Consider the following 21,495-nt stretch of genomic DNA (forward strand, 5'->3'; position numbering starts at 1 on the left):
GACTCTTCGCATCAGATGGCCAAAGTATTGGAGCTTCAGCAACAGTTCTTCCAATGAATATTCAGGGTTGATTTCCTTTAAGATTGACTGGTTTGATATCCTTGCTGTCCAAGGCACTCTCAAGTCTTCTCCAGCACAATTCAAAAGCATCAGTTCTTCCCGGCTTAGCCTTCTTTATGGCTGTCAGCCTGGATCAGGAAAACGCAGTTCCCATCTCCAGGTGAAGAGGCCAAGGAGGGGGTTGAGGGTTGTGCTGTATAGCCAGCCCAGCAACTCTCCATTGCAACGCATGGAATTACCGCGCTTAAGCGGCCGAGCTCCTCCGTTCGTTTCCACCTACCAGCGAGTCGGGCTCCGCCTCTTCCGGGTTACGGAGAACGCCTAAACGCCACTTCCTGTCCAGCGCCTCAATCCCGAAAGCGGTTCCCTGGGCCATTCCTACCTCTGTGTAGCTGGTTCTTGGGTTCACTTCTCGCTTCCTTCGCGGCTCAGGTCTTCTGGTGTATGGACCGCATGTGTGAGGAGAGGCCCGCGGAGGATGGGAGCGACGAGGAGGATCCCCACGCCACGGAAGCCCCAGCCCGGATCCGGGACACTCCGGAAGATATCGTCCTGGAGGCTCCGGCTAGTGGGCTGGCGTTCCATCCGGCCCGCGACCTTTTGGCAGCGGGGGACGTGGACGGGGACGTGTTTGTGTAAGTGCGGGGCAGAGATGGGGGGCGTGAAGAGTGTGGTGGGCCTGGACCTGCTCAGTCTGGAAGCTCCTCAGGAATGGAGCTGGGATGAGGAAAGAAAGTTACAGGGAGATTAAGTTTACAAGACTCAAATCTTGTCCAGTTCTTTTAATAACGTTCGGCTTTAAGCAGGTTACCACGCAAATCTCTTAAAAGAACTGAAAGAGTGGCTGGAATGCCCTGACGGAGCCCGGACAAGTAGGCCTTCAGGACACTTATTTCCGACCGAAATATGTATTGATTCTGAAACAGGACCAACTGGGCCCCCTGCTTTCCCTTCTTGCCCATCTTAACTGATTTTTAAAAAACACAGATACGACCCCTTCACTTCCTTGATTAAAACCCTTCAATAGTTTACCTTTGTTTTTAGGATTCAGATTCCTTAATCTGGTTAAGGGCCTTGACCTTCTGGCCCTTGTTCAGATTTTTTGCTTTCTGTGCTTATTCATTGTTAACTTTTAAAAAATGGACCTTGAGGGCTCAGCTCCTTTGCACATGTTATCCTTCTGCCTGGAATTTCCCTTTTGTACCTATTGTCCCAGAGTTCTCAGCATCTCCTCACTCTTCCGAGGTGGGGCAGACTAAATTAGATTACCTGTTAGATGCTGCCTTGGCACCAGATACCTTTTCCTCCTAAACTGCATAATGATGTGTAATTTGTGTAATGATTTGAACGCTCTCTCCTCCACTAAAAAAAAAATTTAACTTTGCTGACCTCGCCCCACAGTAAAAATAGTTTTTATGTTTTGTGTGGTGCACTTTGATTTTTTCTGGTTATTTTTATCCTATTGTAATCGTGGGCATACAGAAAATGCTGACTGCAACTCACTAATGGGTCACGACTAGAGTTTGAAATACAGTGTTCTGGAGTGTATAATCTGTAGTCTGTTTAGTTCTCATTATGTCTGCTGCTTCTAGCCCAGGGTGAGTGCTCAATACCTGTTTGCTTTTTGAATAAAAAATATATGCTGGAAGCAGTGAAAAACCATTGAAGGCCCTAACCAGGAGGGTTGGTCTATCAGATTTACTTAAGGGATTTAAATCCAAAACCCCTCATTAGCTACAGTGTCCTTGGGCAAGTTAAATTTTTTTTTTTTAATCTTTGGAAATGGGAACAATGGGTAATTCCCTGGTGGTCCAGTGGTTAGGACTTGCTGCTTTCACTGCCGGGGTCCCAGTTTTGATCCCTGATTGGGGAACTAAGATCTCACAAGCTGAGTGGCGCAGCCAGAAAAAAAACAAAATAACAGTAATACTTATTTTGTAGAGAGGTTTACTATTTCTGTCCATATTTACAGTGTGAGGTACTTGGGAGTCACCTTTCTTCATACCCCTCATGGCTTCTGTTTGTCTCCTCTTCCTGCGCTCAGCCACTGCCTTCTGGAGGCCTTGAAGTTAACTCATGACCATTCCAGAGAGGTTCCTTTGGCCCAGAGAATTCAATTCAGACTTCTGTTTGGCCTGCATGATTGTTTTAAGCCCAGTTCAGCTTATCTTTGAAGATTTAGGCATACCTCTCTTGCCGCTTGAACTGTCCTCATCCCTTTTTTCTGCCCTGGGAAGGACATCAGCATCTGTCTCTAGTATCTGCCCCTTGTTTTCTGCCAGGTGAACTACTTATTCTTCATGATCCAACTCAGGTGTCATCAACGTGGTTAGCTTTCCAAGACTCTCTTCCCTTCCAAGGTATCATTCAGTTTGTGAATATTTATTAAAGCAGCTTTTTCATGTTAGGCACTTGGACAGAACATTTATTGGTCCCTTTTTGAAAATCTGCTGAGGCAGGCACTGTGGATAATCTCTGGACAGGTACTTGCCTCAAAGCTGAGCTTACAGGCTGGTTCCTCTTTGTTCTCTCTCCCTTTTCATCCTACCACTATTTCAGCATGTGGTCACAATGTGCTATAATTAATTGTGGCTTCTCTTAGCTCCCCTGGGCTTCCATGGTGGCTCAGACTGTGAAGAATATGCCTGCAGTGCAGGAGACTTGGGTTTGATCCCTGGGTGAGAAAGATCCTGGAGAAGGGAATGGGTACCTACTCCAGTATTCTTGCCTGGAGAATTCCATGGACAGAGGAACCTGGCAGGCTACAGTCAATGGGATTGTGGGGTTGTAGATGACTGACTAACACTTTCACACTTAGCTCCCATAGACCTGGAATGTAAATCTCTGTCTTTATTAATCTTTACATTTCCAACCTCTGGCCTGTTCTTCTGTTGTTAGTTTTGAACTTCAGAGTGATTCAGACCTAATCTTTCCCCAGGCTTGGGTTTCCAGTGATGAAGAGGGATGGGGGTGGGATGAGGTCCCAAAACATATATTGAGTGAAAAAAGATCTAACATTTGAAGCTCACTGAAAATGGGAGAATGGGATGGTATGCTCCTTGGGCTTGGAGGTGTACTATCAGTAACTCCTAGGTAGATGGAAAGTTGGCTAGTTGGTCCTACACTGCCAGGTGACGTCTGGGGTCATTCATTGTTCTTCTGTTCTCCCCAGCTTTTCCTACTCCTGCCAAGAGGGAGAAACCAAGGAGCTCTGGTCCTCAGGTCACCACCTCAAGTCCTGCCGAGCCGTTGTCTTCTCTGAAGATGGGCAGAGTGAGTATTAGGGAAGGCTGCCAGCAATGTGGTGGTGGGAAGGGAGCAATGAATAGTACCATGACCTGGACATTTCCCCCCCAGAACTTGTTACTGTCTCCAAGGACAAAGCCATCCATTTTCTAGATGTGGAGCTGGGCCGACTGGAAAGACGCATTTCCAAGGCTCACGGGTAAGGGGAAGCCGATTGTGTGTCGATATAAATGGTAAGGATTGATTGGTACATCCCTACTGGGACAAAAGTGCTCCAGGAAATTCTGTATGTCTCTAGTGCCCCCATCAACAGTCTGCTGCTGGTGGATGAGAATGTTCTGGCCACTGGGGATGATACAGGTGGCATTCGCCTCTGGGACCAAAGGAAGGAGGGCCCCTTAATGGATATGCGGCAGCATGAGGAGTACATTGCTGACATGGCTCTGGATCCCGCCAAGAAGCTGCTGCTGACAGCCAGGTACAGCCTCAAAGCTGTGTCCCACCCCTTTTCCTATATCACATCCCTCAGTGAGTACCTCCAGCCATTCCTGCTGCTTTGCCCTCTCTATAGCGGAGATGGCTGCCTCGGTGTCTTCAACATCAAGCGACGGCGGTTTGAGTTGCTCTCTGAGCCCCAATCTGGAGACCTCACCTCTGTCACACTTATGAAAGTATGACTGGGTTGGGTGGGATAAGGGTGTGATAGGGACTTGATCTGATGTGGCTCCATAATCCTGTTTTGCCCTGTTTCCCTGCAGTATGGGAAGAAGGTGGCATGTGGCTCCAGTGAAGGTACCATCTACCTCTTCAACTGGGATGGCTTTGGCGCCACAAGTGACCGCTTTGCCTTGAGAGCCGAGTCCATTGACTGCATGGTTCCAGTGACGGAGAGTCTGCTGTGTGCTGGCTCTACTGATGGAGTCATCAGGTGAGAGAAACCAGATGGCCCTCAAGTCATAGGAAGGGTAGACCTAACCATCCCATACCCAACACTTTTCTTTCTGCCCAGGGCTGTCAACATCCTGCCGAACCGAGTGGTAGGCAGTGTGGGCCAGCATGCTGAGGAGCCTGTAGAGAAGCTAGCTCTCTCCCACTGCGGCCGTTTCCTGGCCAGCAGTGGCCATGACCAGCGACTCAAGTTTTGGGACATGGCCCAGCTGCGGGCTGTGGTGGTGGATGACTACCGCCGACGCAAGAAAAAGGGAGGACCACTGCGGGCACTGAGCAGCAAGGCCTGGAGCACTGATGACTTCTTTGCAGGACTGAGGGAAGAGGGAGAGGATGCCACAACTCTGGAGGAGGAGGAGAGTGAGGATGACAGTGACTGAAGGGATGAGCTGAACCTCAGGATGGGTTCTCAGTGGACAACAGTCTTGTTTTCTGGGTTGGATCCCTAGAGAGACTGGGAACTGAAAATGTCCTATTGTGCAGCACAAGAAGATGCTCAGGATCAGCACATTGCTGTGAGGAAGTACTGGCTTTGTAGCAGCTGCTCACTCTGCCAGTGTAAGACAAAGCCCACAGTTGGGGCAAGACAGCATGGACACAGGTATACACCAACCAGGGGTTTAATATAAATACAACCAGCATAGAAGAATTCAAAACTGCACATACAACAAAACCACACCACCAAGTAGTGGGGGCAAAGGCAGATGTTTGACCCTTTGGCTCCACCAGCCCTCAAATAAAAACTTCAACAAAGAAGACAAAACAGGGAAATAAAGATTCATACTAAACTGGGAGGAGAGAGGGTGTGTGTGTGTATGTGTGTGTGACACAGAACACCTTGGGGTCAGACGAAACCCCAGAATGGGAGAAGGGAAGTTCCCTTACCACAACTTTGGCCAAACCTGAGCTGCCCCCAGGTGTTCTGGGGCCCTGCCCCAGCTGGGAGGCTGTCAGGTCTAGGGCAGGGACTATGCTCTTCCTCTTGTTGGGATCAGATAGTGGCTGCCCAGGCCTGCTGGGCCGGGTGCAGACAAAGGCTGCCTGTAGAGAGGATAAGGTCACTGCTGAACCATGGTACCTCCTGCCTCAGCCCCAGCAGACCAAAGGAGGCTGGCCCTAGACTCACTCATTGCCTCCAGCAGCCGTGCAGATACTGCATCCTTAGCCACCTCATGCCCATCCTGCCCATCTGGGGTCAGCACAACCCAGATGAGGCCACTGAAGGGCACTGGATGCCCAGGGATCACCACCTGGTACCAGAAGCGGTGCCAGCCAGCAGGGCTTGTGCCCAAACACTTGGTGAGGAACACTGGGCTGCCCAGCTTCATCCGCTGGCACAGCAGCTGCAAGGCAACCTGAGACCCTTGGAACTCAAGCCCCTGGTCCCTGGCCAGGGCTAATCGGCTGCCCTCTGGCTGTAGGCACTGTAGCGAGGTACCCATGAGCTTCTGGCGGAGTCGCTGCTTCAGGTCTGGCTTAAGCCACTCCACAGCCACCTGTTCTCCACAGAGGTGGGACTGCCCTGCAAGAAAAAGACAGAAACAGGGTAGGTCTAAGCCCCCGGCCCAAATTCCCAGACACTCTGAGTCCTTTGGAGTCAAATCTTTTTAATCTGTTGGTCCGTCCTGTCCCAACTCTTTGTGACCTCATGGAGTGTAGCCCACCAGGCTCCTCTGTCCACAGAATTCTCCAGGCAAAGATACTGGAGTGGGTTGCCATTTCCTTCTCCAGGGAATCTTCCCGACCCAGGAACTGAACCTGGGTCTCCTGCACTTCAGGCAGGTTCTTTACTGTCTCAGCCACCAGGGAAGCCCCTGGAGTCACATAAGCCTATTTAACTTCTAACCTCCCCATTTCCTGGTGGTGGTACCCAAGTGTGCATGTGTGTATGCTTGGTTGTGTCTGGTTCTTTGCAACCCCATTGACTGTAGTCCAGCAGGCTCCTCTGTCCAAGGGATTTCCCAGGCAATACTGGAGTGGTGGTCATTTCCTCCTCCAGGGGAGCTTGCTGAACCAGGGGTCAAGCTCCTGTCTCTTGTGTCTCCCACATTGGCAGCTGGATTCTTATACCACTGAGCCACCAGGGAAGCCTGTGATCCCAGGCAACTTAAGTTAAATAACTTCTCTAGGCTTCACTGTGTTTATTTACAAAGGGACCTACCTAATAACTGCTACCTTCTAAGTTCCCTAGGGGTACTGGTTGATTGCAGGCTTTGCCTACCTCATAACCATCATAATAGCTAAACTTTACCATGAATACTTGCCAAGAACTTGCCAAGAACAAAAGAATGTGCTAAAAGCTGTTTAATTATTCTCAGTCTCAGGAAGCAGGTTCTACAATGTGTAAAAGGTAAGCTCAGTTGATTGCCTCTGGCAAGTCATTTTTTTTTAAACCAGTCTCCAATCTCAAGAGGGACAATGTTTTGTTTCATTACGGTGAGAAGGGTTAAGTCAGGAGATAATGCGTGAAAAGTGTTAAGTTTAGGTTACTGATACCTGGTAGGACCAGTGAAAATATAATAAACGTGAGGTCAAGTCTGTCTCAAATTTGACCCTAAGCTCTAGCAGCTTTAACCCGCTTTGTTGAACTATGCTGACCTGTAGAGGTAAGTGCCCGGCATAAAGTGTTTGCTCCCAACCAGCGGTCCCCCGCAGTCTCCAGTCCTACCTTCCACCAGGGCCTTTTTGGCCATGGCTGCGGCCCGGTGCGAGCTGAACTTGAGCAGTGCGATCTGTGCGGGCGTCGGCCCGGGGCTGGGCAGCAGCAGCGCCTCCTGCAGGCCGGGTCCCAGCGGCTGCAGCGCGCGGAGCAGCGCGCGGTGGCTCAGGCCCGGCGGCAGCCCGTCCACACTCAGCTCGCACTTCTCGGTGCTGCGGCACACGAGCAGCGGGCAGGACGGCCGCAGCAGGTGGTTGTGCAGCGTGGCGATGGCGGCCTGGGCGCCGCGCCGCGAGCTGTAGCGGGCGTAAGCGAAGCCGCGGTTCAGGCCGCTGAAGGTCATCATCAGACGAAACTCGTAGAGGCGGCCCACGCGCTGGAACAGTGGAATCAGCTGGTGCTCGTACACGTCCTGGGGCAGCCGCCCGATAAACACCTCCGACCCGACCGGCGGCGGGCTGCCCACCCATCCTGGGAGAAGAGGGTGGGGAAGGGCACCGTCATACAACCGGATAGTTCCTGGGTCGGGGTCCAGGGACCGAGCGCGTGAGGGAGTACGTGTGCACACGTTTGTGAAATGGGTAAAACACCCGTAATCCTCCAGGTCGTCGGCATAATCGAGTGACTGAATTACCAATGAGACTGGCATCTTAAGACTAGACTTGCTCCCTTCCTCGAGGGGGCGGGTGGGTGGGAAGGGGTGCGTGTAACAGGTAGTTTGGGGTTTCTGACTTAACTCCGAGTGGAGCCTCGGGGTAGGCCCCTCCCTCCCCTGAACGCGGCGAGTAGGGGCCTTAGAGGCTGGCTTAGCCCCCTAGCAGGCATACGGCTGGGAAGACCTTACCTGGGGGTGGCCCGCCATACTTTCTCTGCCCGTTCACCTGCACCAGCCGGATGCCCGTCTCCCTGACCCACGCCTCCAACGCCGCCTTGTTTTCGGGATTCACCCTCTCACACCACAGCTGAGGGGAAAAGGGTGGGTTGGAATGGCGGACTGCTGCATCTGTCCCCGTCTCACCAGTGATGCCCAGGGTTCATGGACTCTAGCAGCCAAACACTTACCTCACATTCGCGTTTGGACTGCATGGCTTCCCAGCTGGCTCACTCGTACCCCCTTTATAACCTTCTCCCTATCTGCCTATCTGGAAGCTTCCCTGCCCCACCCCCCCAAGCTCTCATTGGCTCTGAGCACGGCCCCGCCCATCAAGGGGGTGGGGTATCCGCCGAACTTGCGCCGCTCGAACTTCGCACCCGCAGGTGAAAGCTGGAGACCCTAGCGAGTGGGTCTGCAGACAGCTCAACCTCTTCAAAAATGGCTTGCAGACTGGCAGGATGGAGGCTACATACAGGTGAGAACGTCCGGGACACCCTCCACCCTGCAGAAGAGCCCATGGCCCATAGTGTCTCTCCCCATTTTCTACCGCTGAAGTGGTTGCAGTGGGAGACCCAGACTCTGACCAGGAAGGCAGGGTTAGGCGTCAGTGACACAGGCAGGCTCCAGTGGTTGAGGCATTTTATTGGACCTTCCAAGGCTGGTTGTGGGGAGCGTTCCCTCCACCTGGTTGTAGGGCTCTGCAGAAGAGACCATCTTGTGCCAGGTCCCTGTAGCGCAGGGACACAGACAGGACTACTAAGCCCCCAGAGCCATATGGATAAATGGTATAGTACCTGACCATTTTGGTCTGTGATTACAAATAAAATAATCATAATAAAAATTTAAAAAGTCTCTGTTCTGACCACTTTTCAGGTCTTCCTGTTGGGACAGAAATGTGCAAAGCTGTTGAAGTAGGTATGCAGTCTTATCTTAGCCTTAAATAGTGTCAGTCCCACTTTTTTCTGATAGTTTGCTGAACTCAGCAGATGCAAAGGGGCTGGCTTGTTCTCCTTTTGATTTCCTCCACAAGGTCTTCTCTTCGGACGTCCACCTGGCCAGGAAGGAAGGACAAGGTGGTATGAGCATCTTGTGTTCCACTGCTGAGTGCCCATGTCTTCCTCTAGTCATTAGGCCTGGCTCCGCTGGGAGCAGGAACCCAATCAAACATGTCAGGGGAGACAGTGCTTCCTGGGGAAGCCAGAGAGTCACAGGGTATGTGGGGATGGAGACCATAAGCATAGTGTCACGTTATCCCCTTAGTCCTTTAGGGGGCTAATATGAATGCCAGGCTTTTGCTCAGGTCTTGAATGGGCCTCCGCATCCAGAAATGGCATTCATTCTGTGTCCCGCCCCTTTCCTGCTTACCTACTTACCTCTTCCCTGCTGGCCACTGAGCGCAGCTTGATGACCCCATCCTTGAGCTCTTGCTCACCAATGATGGCCACCAGTGGAATGCCTGTCTCCTCACAGTACTGCAGCTGATTCAGTAACTTGGGGTTCTTTTTGTAGAGCAGTTCTGCCTGCAGGGGACAAGGGAAGAAAAAAGCTGGCTTCTGCAGTCCTCAGGGACAACCTTCTTGGGGCCCCTCACTCTGATCTTCACCCCAAGAAATCATAGCAATGGCAGGGCCACTATGGACAAGCTTTTATTTCATGTGTGTTCAGCCCCAAATGTGCTGCCACCCGAGGGCTTGCCTCCTCTACCTTGATCCCAGCATCCCATAACTCTGAGACGAGCTTCAGTCTCTCTTCCAGCAGCTTCTTCTGTGCGGATGCCACAAGCACCTGTGTCTCTGTGGTCCGTACCTTCTCCTCCAAGGCCTAGAAAAGAGTTAAGAAAGAGCTGAGCTACCCTTTACGACACCTTCAGTGAGCAAACAGAGCAGGCTCTTATCAATATTCTGAGAGCAGGCCCCAAGTCCATCAGGGCAGGCTAGTCTTTTCTCATCTAGCAATTGGGCAAAAATTAGCTCTTAGAATAAGAAATGAACTGAGTGGCTTATGCATATGACTTCGCAGAATAAATAATGGAGGGTAAAGGTAGCTTTTAAAGGAAATGGCAACCCACTCCAGTATTCTTGCCTGGAAAATTCCATGGACTGTGGAGTCTGGCGGGCTACAGTCCATGGGGTCGCAAAGAGCCGGACACAACTGAGTGACTGAGCACACACAAAGGTAGCTTATGTACAGTTTATGAACAAGCTTATCTCCATCTACTATCTTGTGGATCTATCATAAGGAAGTGATATTCTGCACTCACACAGGCAATTCAGTCACCCCTAGCAGTTCTAGTACTGACAGTCAAGAGACTGTCTCTTACACTAAAGCCATAGGAGGGGTGTGGATGGAGGGGAGAAAGAATGCTGCTGCTGCCTGTTTCTTTTTATGGAAAACTATTTCTATTTTTCTTACAATATAAGCTGCCCATTGGAACTTCAGTTGGAAAACAGTGACCTCAAGAAAAGGACAGGAGCAGTGGGGAGGTTACCTAAGAACAGGAGCAACAGAAGTGGGCCTGAGGCCACGAAGGGCTTTCCTCACATTACTGTAGGTGCTGGAGAGTCAAGATAGCCATCTGAAGGATCCCAGAGCCTCAGATACATGCTTCCCACTTAGAGTATCAAAGTGACTGGGAGCAAGACTAGAGTTAAGACTGCCTGCATTCAAATTCTGACTGTGGCACTTAAACCTTTGGCAAATTATTTGATCTATAATCTTCAGTTTCCTTGTCTGAAAAATGTAAATAATAAAAGTAGCTACCTTCTTGGGCTTCCCTCATAACTGTTGGTAAAGAATCTGCCTGCAATGCAGGAGACCCAGGTTTGATTCCTGGGTTGGGAAGATCTCCTGGAGAAGGAAATGGCAATCCACTCCAGTATTCTTGCTGGAGAATCCCATGGACAGAGGAGCCTGGGAGGCCACAGTCCATAGGGTCACAAGAGTCAGACATGACTTCATGACTAAACTACTACTACTGCCCTCAGAAGGCTGTTTAAGAAGTTTTTTAGACAGTGCATGAAAGGCATGAAGCACAGTGCCCAAGCACAGAGGAGTAAAATATTAAGTATTCTGTATTATGAGAAAGATCCAGGTCTTTAGATATATTGGCCTGGATTTCTGACAGCTCTGAGCAAAGTAGGGACCCAGAGCAAAGGATTTTGTGAAGAAAGAATGATTAAAGATCCATCAAGCTGGCCTATATTAGGGTGAGAGTCTGAAGGACAGCAACTGTCTTCTCCCTTTCTTTGCAAAGATGCTCCTTGATCAGTGCAGTACTACTTCCTCCTCAGAGATCAAAGAAGATAGCTCAGGTGCCACCAGCTACCCAGAATTTCCTCCACCCAGCTCCAAGCCCTACCTCCAGCCTCTGCTCCACGATGGAAAAGATCCGCTCTACTCCAATGCTGAGCCCCACACAGGGTACCTTGCGTCCTTTGGGATCAAACATGCCCACCAGCCCATCATAGCGCCCTCCAGCGGCCACGCTGCCCACACCAAGGGGTTCTTCCCCTGGTCGGGCTGGGGGCTGTAGCAGCACCGCCTCATAGATCACGCCAGTATAGTAGTCCAGTCCTCGAGCAAGGCTCAGGTCGAAGGAGATCTGGGGGGGACAAGAACATGGTCAGTATCAGATGAGGCTCAAGGGCCGGCCTTCAGCCCCAGAGCTCAGCTGAGGCTCCCATCCCAACCTGACTCACCTTGTCAGCAATGCCAAACAAGGTCAGATACTCAAATAGCAGCTTCAGGTCTCCCAGGCCCTCAAGGGCCTGTTTGTTCTGGGACAATTTAGGATCCTGAAGCAGCTGTTCCACCAGGGATACTCCACCTGGGGAGACATATCTGTGAACCAGACTGACAAGAAGAAAAAGATACATGTATGCATACTCACTCACACACTCCTCTCTCTCTCTCTCTCTCTCTTTCTCCTATGCATGTAGACATACAAAAAGGAATTTCGGCTTTAGCATGAGGGCAGTGGGATGGCTGCTTGGGAGGCAGGCTTTGTTTCTCACCATGCTGCTGGACGTAGTCCCCAATGCGGTCAGCCACCTCAGGTGCCAGGCCCTTCTCTCCTACCATCTCATTCTTTACTTCCTCCCAGGACACCTGGACAGACAGAAACGGGTCAGGGAACCCTGGACAGCTTCCCCAGGGCAGAGCAAGTATAAGCCCTCTTCAGGGGTGTCTTGAGCAGAAGCTGCCTGTCAACGTATATCCTGGAGCTAATCTTCCTCTGTGGGCATAGAGGCAGGGCCCTCTCTCTCCTAATCTTTTCCGTATCTCAGGGCAAGTTTGGACCTGGGGAAAGAAGAGTCAAGTGTTTGGTGGTTACCTTGTCCAGCTTGTCCACTGAGGAGCAGATGGTGCGGAATTTGCTGTCTGGAACACCACAGATGGCAAACATCCCATCTAAGATGCGCCGATCATTCACCTACAGCGACCCAAGGCACAGTGATAAGGAATCTCTTTACATGGCCCTTTACAGTGCTGGATGCTTAGGCTCCTGTTACCTCTGTACCAGGACCTTCTCCTGTGAGAGGCCAGGCCCAGCTTTGCCCCCCGCAGCTCCACTCAGCTCTGACCTTGACCAGGAAGTCGCCAATTTGGAGTGAACTCAGGATCTCACACATGATCTTCAGGCACTCTGCATCAGGAAGCATGGGGTCAAATTGCCCAGCAATGTCAAAATCCTGTGGGGAGAGGGGTAGTTAGGGATCCTCAGGGGCCTTGAGGGAGGGCTCCTGGGAGCTGTGCTTTCCCTGGAGGCAGCCTCACTGCACTCATGTGCAGGCCACGTTCTTCATTTTCCGTCTGTCAGCCCAGAGGAAAACCCCAGCCTTCCTGGGTCTCTTACCAGGCCTGGTTTTCTTCCCATCTACTGGGTTATTCCTTTCAATATTTGTCCTTATTTCCTTCCACTGTTGCCAGGGGAGTTACCTGGCCTCAGTCATTTTCTCTGTTCATTTAGAAGCTCTGCCACCAGTCTGGATGACAGTACCTCAAATCCAATTTCCTCATCCTTTGCTGTCACCATATCACTGTGGTTTAATATAAAGAGCACTGGACCAAGACTTCTAGTCCTAACTTTGCCTTTTTTATCCTTATAGTCTCTTCATCTTTCTGAGCCTCAAGTTTACTCATATGTAAAATGAGGAGAATAATCCCTGTCCTGTATGTGAAAATACTAAAGAAATCTTAGGGTTAGCATTATCTGGGGCATCTAGTTTGTTCAGGACACCATGAGTACTCAATAGGTTCTACTAGCTCAAGGGACTGCTGCCTTACCCAGCCTGCCCCCATACTCACACATTGGTAGAATTCCCGATATCGGCCTCGGGTCATGGCTGGGTTATCCCGCCGATATACTTTTGCTATGTGGTAGCGTTTAATGTTGGTCAGTTTATTCATTGCCAAGTATCGAGCAAAAGGAACCTGATGACAAAGTTAAGGAGGATGGCCCACTTATCACAGTCTGGAAGGTGATGATTCTCACTAACAGAAGCTGGGCTCTATCTCCACCCTGTGTGGGTTAAAACCACCACCTGTAAGATTAACAGCATTTCTGAACATCAGCAAGAATCAACTGTGTTACCACAGGGGCAGCTGAAGTCTCAAAAAAATATTAAGGCTCTTTTCTTTTGGGGCTGTGGTGAGCACAGCAGAGGGGTGGGCAGATTGACTGGGGAGCAGAAAGGAGGCCCTATTCAGCGATGTCTAAGCAGATGATTCTCTGACATAGCTTGGAGATAAAGGAAACAGGCTTTTGGTCAATTAAGGAGAACGCCGTCCATTAGACAGGACAAGGGAGATGTATTCTGAAGCCAGGGGATTGCTGCCAGAGTCAGAACTGGACCCTGACATAAAGCTGAGGTCTCACTCAGGATTTCAGAAGTCTTCTAAGGCTAGCTATGCTCTGTTTAGCCAAAGTCCAGTTCCTGCTTTAGAGAAAGAATTTCCCTGATTGCAAGGTTATATTTGATCCTACCTATGTCTAGCTGCCCTCAAACCTGAGGCTAGAAAAAGCCCCAGCCCAGTGAGGGCCAATCCATCCGAAGTTTAAAAAGATACAGTGAGGTCATATCGAAGAGAGAGCAGCTCCCCACCCTGGTCCTTCAGATCATAGATAAGCTTAGAGTCTTCTCCATACTTTCCAGTCAGTGTTTCCTGGAGAAAAAGAAATGTGATCACAAAGATAAATATAAAAATTTTAAAGGAAGTTTTAAAAACAAAACCCCCCATTCTAACAATGACTGATTTCAACTTACATTTCCTCTAAAATTCATATATTGAACCCCCAGTCACCTCAGATTAGGTCTCTATTGGGGGACAGGGTCTTTAAAGAAGTAACTAAGCTAAAATGAGGTCATTAGGGTGAATCCTAATCCAGTAAAACTCATGTCCTTATAAAAAGAGGAAATCTGGACACAGGAGGGAAGACAACGTGAAGACACAGGGAAAAGACACCGTCTAAAAGCCAAGGAGAGAGACCAAGAACAGATCCTTCCCTCATAACCCTTAGAAGGAACCAACAGCTTATCTTGGACTTCCAGCTTCCTGGCAATACATTTCTGTTGTTTAAGCCATCTAGTCTATGGTATTTTGTTATGGCAGCACTTGTAAAACTAATCTAGTTGGTAGAAATAGAAATGAGTACAACCATTTGATGCAGAAATTCTATCTTTGGGAATTTATCCTGTAGATAAACGCCCACTAGTACCAGACATTGTTCTAAGCCCTGTGTCTCCATCCATGAACAAAAGCAATCCATGCCCTCTTGGATCTTCTGAAGTAATGACAAGAGACAGGCAGTACATTAATGCAAGGAAACAATTAACAGATAATTTCTGATAGTGATAGCTGCTTTAATGGAAGTAAAATAGGTTGATATGGTAGATAAGGGTTGCTTTAGAAAAGGCATTGGAGAGGATTATTTGAGGAATGGCATTTTAATTAAGATATGAAATGAAAATCTGTCATGTCTAATTTACTCTGAAATTAAAGTCATGCAAAGAGCTAGGGAAAAAGGGAGTTCAGGAAGAGGGAAGAGCAAGAACAAAGGCTCTACTATAGACATATTTAGTATGTTCCAGGAACAGAAAAAAAGACCATGGTAGCAAAGTGGACAAGGGGAAAAATAGCATGAGATGAGAAGGGAAAGGTGGACAGTTGCCACATCATGTAGGGCCTTGTAAGCCTGAGTAAAGAGCTTAGATTTTATTATAAATACACTGGGAGCCAGTGGGTTTTAAGCAGGGAGTGATGCAAAGAACTGCTTTTTAATAGAACTAGAAACCACCTCAGGGTCCATCAGTAGGAGACTTGGTTGTGTATTTATCTTTTATACGTTTGATCTGCTTATATCTAGGAAACATCTTGGGTACAGGTGACACAGAATTCAGGGTAGTCTGGAGCCATAACAGCTTCCACTCCTGAGAAGGGCTCTCTTTTGGAAGCTGCTGGCTGCAACCAAGGTAAATAAAAAGTAGGCTCTCTCCCTCTATGCCAGTCCCATCCCCCTTCTCATGGAGAAAATACCTAGCTTTGTCTGCAATAAGAGAGAGGCCTTTGGGCCTCACTTCTTCGCCACCCTCTTTGTTGTTGGTATCCCCATTCTTCCACCACATAATTTCTCTTCATCCGTCTCTCACCTTTAGTTCAAATACAGGTGTATCAATCACTTCTGCACCATGGCGCTTGAAGCAGCTGATGATTACATCAAACACCTTCTCCCGAACTGCCATCTGCCGGGGACTATAATCTCTTGTGCCCTTGGAATCAAAATCAGCCAAAGAACCAAGGATGCGGTTTAAAAACAAAGAACAATACAGTCTAGAAATATACAAGTATGACTTCATTGATGATGAATGAAAACTCTGTCCCAAACTTAGATTTCCTACAGGTCACCGAGGTGTAAAACAGGTGCAAACAATTCCCTATTAACCACCACACCCATTAGCTCTCACCTTTCTAAATTCTGACCCATCTTTTACATGTTAACATAAATAACGTTTTAGGAAAATGTAACTACTTTCCAAAACAAAAAGATTTGGTGACAAGAGTGACATTGATTTACATTTTTGCAAATCTTTAAAGTCTGGATTAACAGAAGTCAGCTCTATTCTCATATATGCTTTTTGCATTCAATTCTGTGGTGATATGTTGTTCTGGTTGAGTATATAAAGAAAATCTAGCCTTCAGTTCAGTCGCTCAGTTGTGTCCGACTCTTTGCGACCCCATGAATTGCAACACGCCAGGCCTCCCTGTCCATCACCACCTCCCGGAGTTCACTCAGCCTCCCGTCCATCGAGTTGGTGATGCCATCCAGCCATCTCATCCTCGGTCGTCCCCTTGTCCTCCTGCCCCCAATCCCTCCCAGCATCAGAGTCTTTTCCAGTGAGTCAACTCTTCGCATGAGGTGGCCAAAGTAGTTTCAGCTTTCCTTCCAAAGAAATCCCAGGACTGATCTCCTTTAGAATGGACTGGTTGGATCTCCTTGCAGTCCAAGGGACTCTCAAGAGTCTTCTCCAACGCCACAGTTCAAAAGCATCAATTCTTCGGCGCTCAGCTTTCTTCACGATCCAACTCTCACATCCATACATGACCACTGGAAAAACCATAGCCTTGACTAGACGGACCTTTGTTGGCAAAGTAATGTCTCTGCTTTTGAATATGCTGTCTAGGTTGGTCATAACTTTCCTTCCAAGGAGTAAGCGTCTTTTAATTTCATGGCTGCAGTCACCATCTGCAGTGATTTTGGAGCCCCCCAAAATAAAGTCTGACACTGTTTCCACTGTTTCCCCATCTATTTCCCATGAAGTGACCTAGCCTTACAGAGATGTCTAATTGTAAAAGGAGGAATATTTGAATAAACTTTTCAGCTAATTTTAGATTTTCTTAAACTACACCAAAATCTGATGAGGGAAAGCTTCTTAAGGATTGGTTACAATGTGGGATCTAAAACTACATCAATGAACTTTTTACACTGTCACATTAAAATCCATTATAAGGAACACAGAATTTATAGAGAGAAAGTAGAACATTACTTACCAAGAACTGGAGGGATGGTAGAATGGGCTATCACTACCCCATTTAATAGGTAAAGAATTTTAGTTTAGTATGTTAAAAAAGTTCTAGAGGATGAACAGTGGTGATAGTCACACAACAATATGAATGTACTTAATGCCACTGAACTGTACACCTAAAAATGGCTGAAATGGCAAATTTTATGTTATCTATATTTTACTACAATGTAAAAGGATCTGTTACTCTATCTTGTACTTGGAATGGCTGTTTTACCCAGGCATGATTTTATAACATCATGCATTGGTCATTTAGAAAATATTGGTTCTTTGATAACAGTTATACAGATCTTCCAAATGTTGATATGCTTCATTATACAATATCAGAAAACCATATTTGTTCATGTCACCGTAGATCTCATCAAGAAAGTTTTAAGTGTTGGGAAGCTGTCAAGCTCATGGTGGAAAATAACAAGTTCTAACTGGTTCCAAATAGGAAAAGGAATATGTCAAGGCTGTATATTGTCACCCTGCTTATTTAACTTATATGCAGAGTACATCATGAGAAACGCTGGGCTGGAAGAAGCACAAGCTGGAATCAAGATTGCTGGGAGAAATATCAATAACCTCAGATATGCAGATGACACCACCCTTATGGCAGAAAGTGAAGAGGAACTCAAAAGCCTCTTGATGAAAGTGAAAGAGGAGAGTGAAAAAGCTGGCTTAAAGCTCAACATTCAGGAAACGAAGATCATGGCATCTGGTCCCATCACTTCATGGGAAATAGATGGGGAAACAGTGAAAACAGTGTCAGACTTTATTTTTTTGGGTTCCAAAATCACTGCAGATGGTGACTGCAGCCATGAAATTAAAAGACGCTTACTCCTTGGAAGGAAAGTTATGACCAACCTAGACAGCATATTCAAAAGCAGAGACATTACTTTGCCGACAAAGGTCCTTCTAGTCAAGGCTATGGTTTTTCCGTAGTCATGTATGGATGTGAGAGTTGGACCGTGAAGAAAGCTGAGTGCCAAAGAATTGATGCATTTGAACTGTGGCGTTGGAGAAGACTCTTGAGAGTCCCTTGGACTGCAAGGAGATCCAACCAGTCCTTCTGAAGATCAGTCCTGGGATTTCTTTGGAAGGAATGATGCTAAAGCTGAAACTCCAGTACTTTGGCCACCTCATGCGAAGAGTTGACTCATTGGAAAAGACTCTGATGCTGGGAGGGATTGGGGGCAGGAGGAGAAGGGGACGACAGAGGATAAGATGGCTGGATGGCATCACTGACTCGATGGATGTGAGTCTGAGTGAACTCCAGGCGTTGGTGATGGACAAGGAGGCCTGGCGTGCTGCGATTCATAGGGTCACAAAGAGTCGGACTGAGCAACTGAACTGAACTGAACTTTCTCTTGAACACTTGAATTTTATTTTACTGGCAACACGTACTGTTGAATGTTTCCCTTGAGGTATCAAGGTTCACTTTATTCATTTTTGTTAAAAAGATCTGCCAGATATCCAGATCAATAGTTTATCTTTCCATTTTTCTTTCAAATACAAAAGGTTTTCCATGAAGAAAGCAGCTAGTTCAGCTTACAATTCATACATGGCACCAAGTATTTTTTCTATTTTGGGATGCAGCAGAAGTGCTTTATGCGTGCTTCCCATTACATCATGTGGAGTATTAAAAAAGTGTACTCAAGGGTCAATAATCAATAAAATTAATAATTTTTTACTGTTTTATCAAGGACACTCTTAGGTAAAACTGAATTTTTTTTCCCCTGTGAGTTTTTGAAAGTAAAGAACATAAAATGGCTATTAGTACAGCTCCATGCCAGCATCTTGATTTGTGCTAAGACACCAGCAGTTCTACACACCAGTGCTTTTACACCTTCATTGCAAATGAAATGAAAAGGGCATGTAACATTATGAAAATAATTTTGACCAGGAAGGTCCCTTGAAAGAGTCCTTTCCCTGTAATATTGAGTTTTTTGTTAACTAAGAATCACACGTCAAGAAATGTATTTCAACAAACTAGAGTGGATATTAACTTGACTATATCCACATTTTCTTTTAACATTATGGAAAATTTCAAACATACATTATAGAGAATAATACACTGAGCCACCAGGTATCTACTATCCCGCTTGAACAACTATCAACATCTGCTATTTTTTAACTAAGCCCCAGCATTTTTTCCTAGAGTATTTTAAATTAAATCCTAGATATCATATACTTTCATCCACAAATATTTCAGTATGATTTTCTAACATACAAAGATTAAAAAACAAAACGCTGTAATACCTTTCTTACAATCAACACAACTTATGATCAGTCCACTTAACAGCAACCCTTTAGATAGTGCCCAAACCATGTTTATTACTCCCAGTTGTTGCAGTCATATCTTTTTATGCTTGGCTTGTTTGAATCAGATTCTAAATAACTTCAGGCCTTTTACTGGGTTGATGTGTCTCATGTCTATTTAATCTGCAACAATTTTTTTTTTTTAAATTATCCTTCCTTGTTAAGGAAATTGAGTCATTTTTCTGAAGGAATTTTTCTCATTCTAGATTTGGTTAACAGTAAACTCAATGGTGGTCATTTAACATGTGTTCCTCCATTTCCCATATTTCTAGTAAACTGGTAGTTAGATCTGAAGACTGATTTAGATTCAGCTTCAGTTGTTCTTGGCAAGAACACTTCATAGGTGGTGCTGTGTACTTCTTATTGCATCACATCTGGAATATAATATCTGGTTGTCCTACTTTTAGAAATGCTGGTTTAGGTGAGGCCAGCCTGATCTATCAATAAATCCCCATTAATCTTTTCACCCAGTAGTTTGAATAGCTATTTATGGTTACTGCCTTGGGTTTTTACACTGTCTTTTTAATGTTTGAAATGAGTTACATGTAGAAAAGAATAGCTCAGTGATTTTAGGAGCCCAAAGATTTACTCTTAAAAGGTGACATCTCAACATAGGGAAGACAAATCATCTCCTACTGTGGAAGTAAATTTCACATACATTCATTGAATACCTATTTAGTCCCAGGCACCTGGTCTCAGCCTCTCAGGTTAAATCAACCATGTGAATAATGAAAAGTCAGCAATAAATGCAATAACAGTATTTATAAAGTGCCAAGGGTACCTAGATGATGAGTAAGTAGTCTGGTTTACAGAACTCACAGAAAGTGTCACCTGAACTGAAATCATGGAGGCTGAGCTAGCAACTTCATTCCACTCTGCTGTCCCTCTCTATTTGATTCCAGACATAAAGTCTTTTTCTAGTTCTTGGATAGCACCAAGATTCTTTCTTGCTTCAGGATTTCCCTACCCTGCCTGGACCTATCTTCCTCACATTCTTCACCTGGCTGTCTCCCACTCATCTACAGATCAACTAGTTTATTATTTCCTCAGACTCTGCAGTTCTCCCTTAGTTTTCTCAGAGCATCCCTTCTATTTCTTTATATAACTTAACACAACTTGTATTACATATCCATGTGTGGGATTATTTTTCTTCCCAAGTCTGTTTCCATTGCAGGATGTAAGCTCTGTGTGTGTGGGTGTTTAGTCGCTAAGTTGTGTGCAACTCTTGCGAACCCATGGACTGTAGCCCACCAGGTTCCTCTGTCCATGGGATTTCCAAGGCAAAAATACTGGAGTGGGTTGCCATTTCCTTCTCCAGGGGATCTTCCCCACCCAGGGATCGAACCCATGTCTCTTGCATTGCAGATGAATTCTTTTATCACTGATCCACCAGGGAAGCCCAAGCTCTCTGAGGGCAGGCTATATTGTTCACCATGGTACACTCACTGCTTTGTACACTGTTAGGAACACAGTAAGCACTCAGTAAATATTTACTGAATGAAAGGAGTAGACTCCCCTAAGCACCCAGCTGGCCTAGTTTCTTCCATCACTTTGTCATCCCAGAATGACTCAGATAAGAGTCCAGTTCAGCCTGGCGCCAAGAGCAACTGCTGTATCCTCTGCAACATTTCAGATCCTCCTCAGTGATCTGGTTCAGGGAGGCAGGCATATGAGTCCTGTGAGTGGAATTAGGGACCCTCTAGGAGGCTCCCTAAAGGAATTATTATTTACCTTGGGGGTTTTGAGGACAAACTTCGGTTTTCCTTCATCAGGGCCCAGCTGTGCCTTCAGTTTCAGTAGTTTTGCCACCTCCTCCTCGATCTGTGGAGGGAAAGCAGGAGCTGGATTACCACATCTGCCACTCCCTCTCGCTCCCGCCATTCATTCAGTATCCCTTCCTCATCAGGATGTGGAGCATATCTCTCTCCTAGCTTTGCTTCTCCCAAATCCTACCCCAACTACCTCCCCACTCAGCTCGTCCTGCTATTTACCAGTCCAGTCCCTTCTTCCAGATCCCTATCCTCTGAGCTGACCACCCCCGCTCTGTCCTCGCTGGCCTTGTTTTGTCTTCTCTCCCGCCGCCTGGGTCGTACCTGCTCGGCACTGGCCTTCTGCTGCTTAAGGCCCCGCACACGCTCTCCCTGGACTCGCACCAGATCCTCCAGCGCCGCACGATCAGCCATACTTGCTGCCGACTGGAGCTGACTGCTGGCTAGATAGGCTGCGGTGGCCACAGCCTTGACTCGGAGGACTTCCGGATATCGAGTAGTTGGCCCATACGCCTAGAGAGCCACCGCCCAATAAAAAGTTACTTCCGGCTCCTA

General features: G+C 47.2%; 3 protein-coding genes across 3 annotated transcripts; 1 reads left to right on the top strand and 2 right to left on the bottom strand.

Annotated features, from left to right (window-relative positions):
* The first annotated feature begins 407 nt into the window (after positions 1-407).
* Positions 408-5,060, top strand: WDR55 (WD repeat domain 55). Its single transcript, XM_052642912.1, has 7 exons — positions 408-695; positions 3,233-3,333; positions 3,418-3,505; positions 3,605-3,784; positions 3,878-3,977; positions 4,065-4,234; positions 4,316-5,060. The coding sequence occupies exons 1-7, from the start codon at positions 505-507 to the stop codon at positions 4,632-4,634; spliced, it is 1,149 nt and encodes a 382-aa protein (XP_052498872.1). The 5' UTR covers positions 408-504; the 3' UTR covers positions 4,635-5,060.
* DND1 (DND microRNA-mediated repression inhibitor 1) lies at positions 4,866-8,269 on the bottom strand. Its single transcript, XM_052642915.1, has 4 exons — positions 7,976-8,269; positions 7,758-7,875; positions 6,923-7,384; positions 4,866-5,776 (listed from the first exon to the last, which is right to left on the bottom strand). Exons 1-4 carry the CDS (start codon positions 7,997-7,999, stop codon positions 5,313-5,315), a joined length of 1,068 nt encoding a protein of 355 aa, XP_052498875.1. The 5' UTR covers positions 8,000-8,269; the 3' UTR covers positions 4,866-5,312.
* Positions 8,270-8,428: 159 nt separating this feature from the next.
* Positions 8,429-21,414, bottom strand: HARS1 (histidyl-tRNA synthetase 1). The gene is made up of 13 exons (XM_052642911.1): positions 21,265-21,414; positions 20,903-20,992; positions 15,437-15,556; positions 13,857-13,952; positions 13,095-13,220; positions 12,371-12,478; positions 12,121-12,219; positions 11,801-11,894; positions 11,486-11,613; positions 11,146-11,388; positions 9,492-9,608; positions 9,161-9,307; positions 8,429-8,838 (listed from the first exon to the last, which is right to left on the bottom strand). The coding sequence occupies exons 1-13, from the start codon at positions 21,352-21,354 to the stop codon at positions 8,767-8,769; spliced, it is 1,530 nt and encodes a 509-aa protein (XP_052498871.1). The 5' UTR covers positions 21,355-21,414; the 3' UTR covers positions 8,429-8,766.
* Between the last annotated feature and the right edge of the window lie 81 nt (positions 21,415-21,495).

Source organism: Budorcas taxicolor, chromosome 7 (assembly GCF_023091745.1).
Source record: "Budorcas taxicolor isolate Tak-1 chromosome 7, Takin1.1, whole genome shotgun sequence".
NCBI lineage: Eukaryota > Metazoa > Chordata > Mammalia > Artiodactyla > Bovidae > Budorcas > Budorcas taxicolor.

Bases quoted from the DNA above. Each gene is read 5' to 3' on its own strand.
- WDR55 (XM_052642912.1), top strand. From the start codon at position 505: ATGGACCGCATGTGTGAGGAGAGGCCCGCGGAGGATGGGAGCGACGAG. The intron at 696-3,232 runs GTAAGTGCGGGG...TGTTCTCCCCAG, and splicing joins GTGGACGGGGACGTGTTTGT to CTTTTCCTACTCCTGCCAAG. The intron at 3,506-3,604 runs GTAAGGGGAAGC...GTATGTCTCTAG, and splicing joins CGCATTTCCAAGGCTCACGG to TGCCCCCATCAACAGTCTGC.
- DND1 (XM_052642915.1), bottom strand. From the start codon at position 7,999: ATGCAGTCCAAACGCGAATGTGAG. The intron at 7,876-7,975 runs GTAAGTGTTTGG...TTTTCCCCTCAG, and splicing joins AGTCCAAACGCGAATGTGAG to CTGTGGTGTGAGAGGGTGAA. The intron at 7,385-7,757 runs GTAAGGTCTTCC...CTCTTCTCCCAG, and splicing joins GTATGGCGGGCCACCCCCAG to GATGGGTGGGCAGCCCGCCG.
- HARS1 (XM_052642911.1), bottom strand. From the start codon at position 21,354: ATGGCTGATCGTGCGGCGCTGGAGGATCTGGTGCGAGTCCAGGGAGAG. The intron at 13,221-13,856 runs GTATCTTTTTAA...CTTTGTCATCAG, and splicing joins CTCTTCGATATGACCTCACT to GTTCCTTTTGCTCGATACTT. The intron at 9,609-11,145 runs GTAGGGCTTGGA...ACTCTTTTCTAG, and splicing joins TCGTGGAGCAGAGGCTGGAG to GCCTTGGAGGAGAAGGTACG.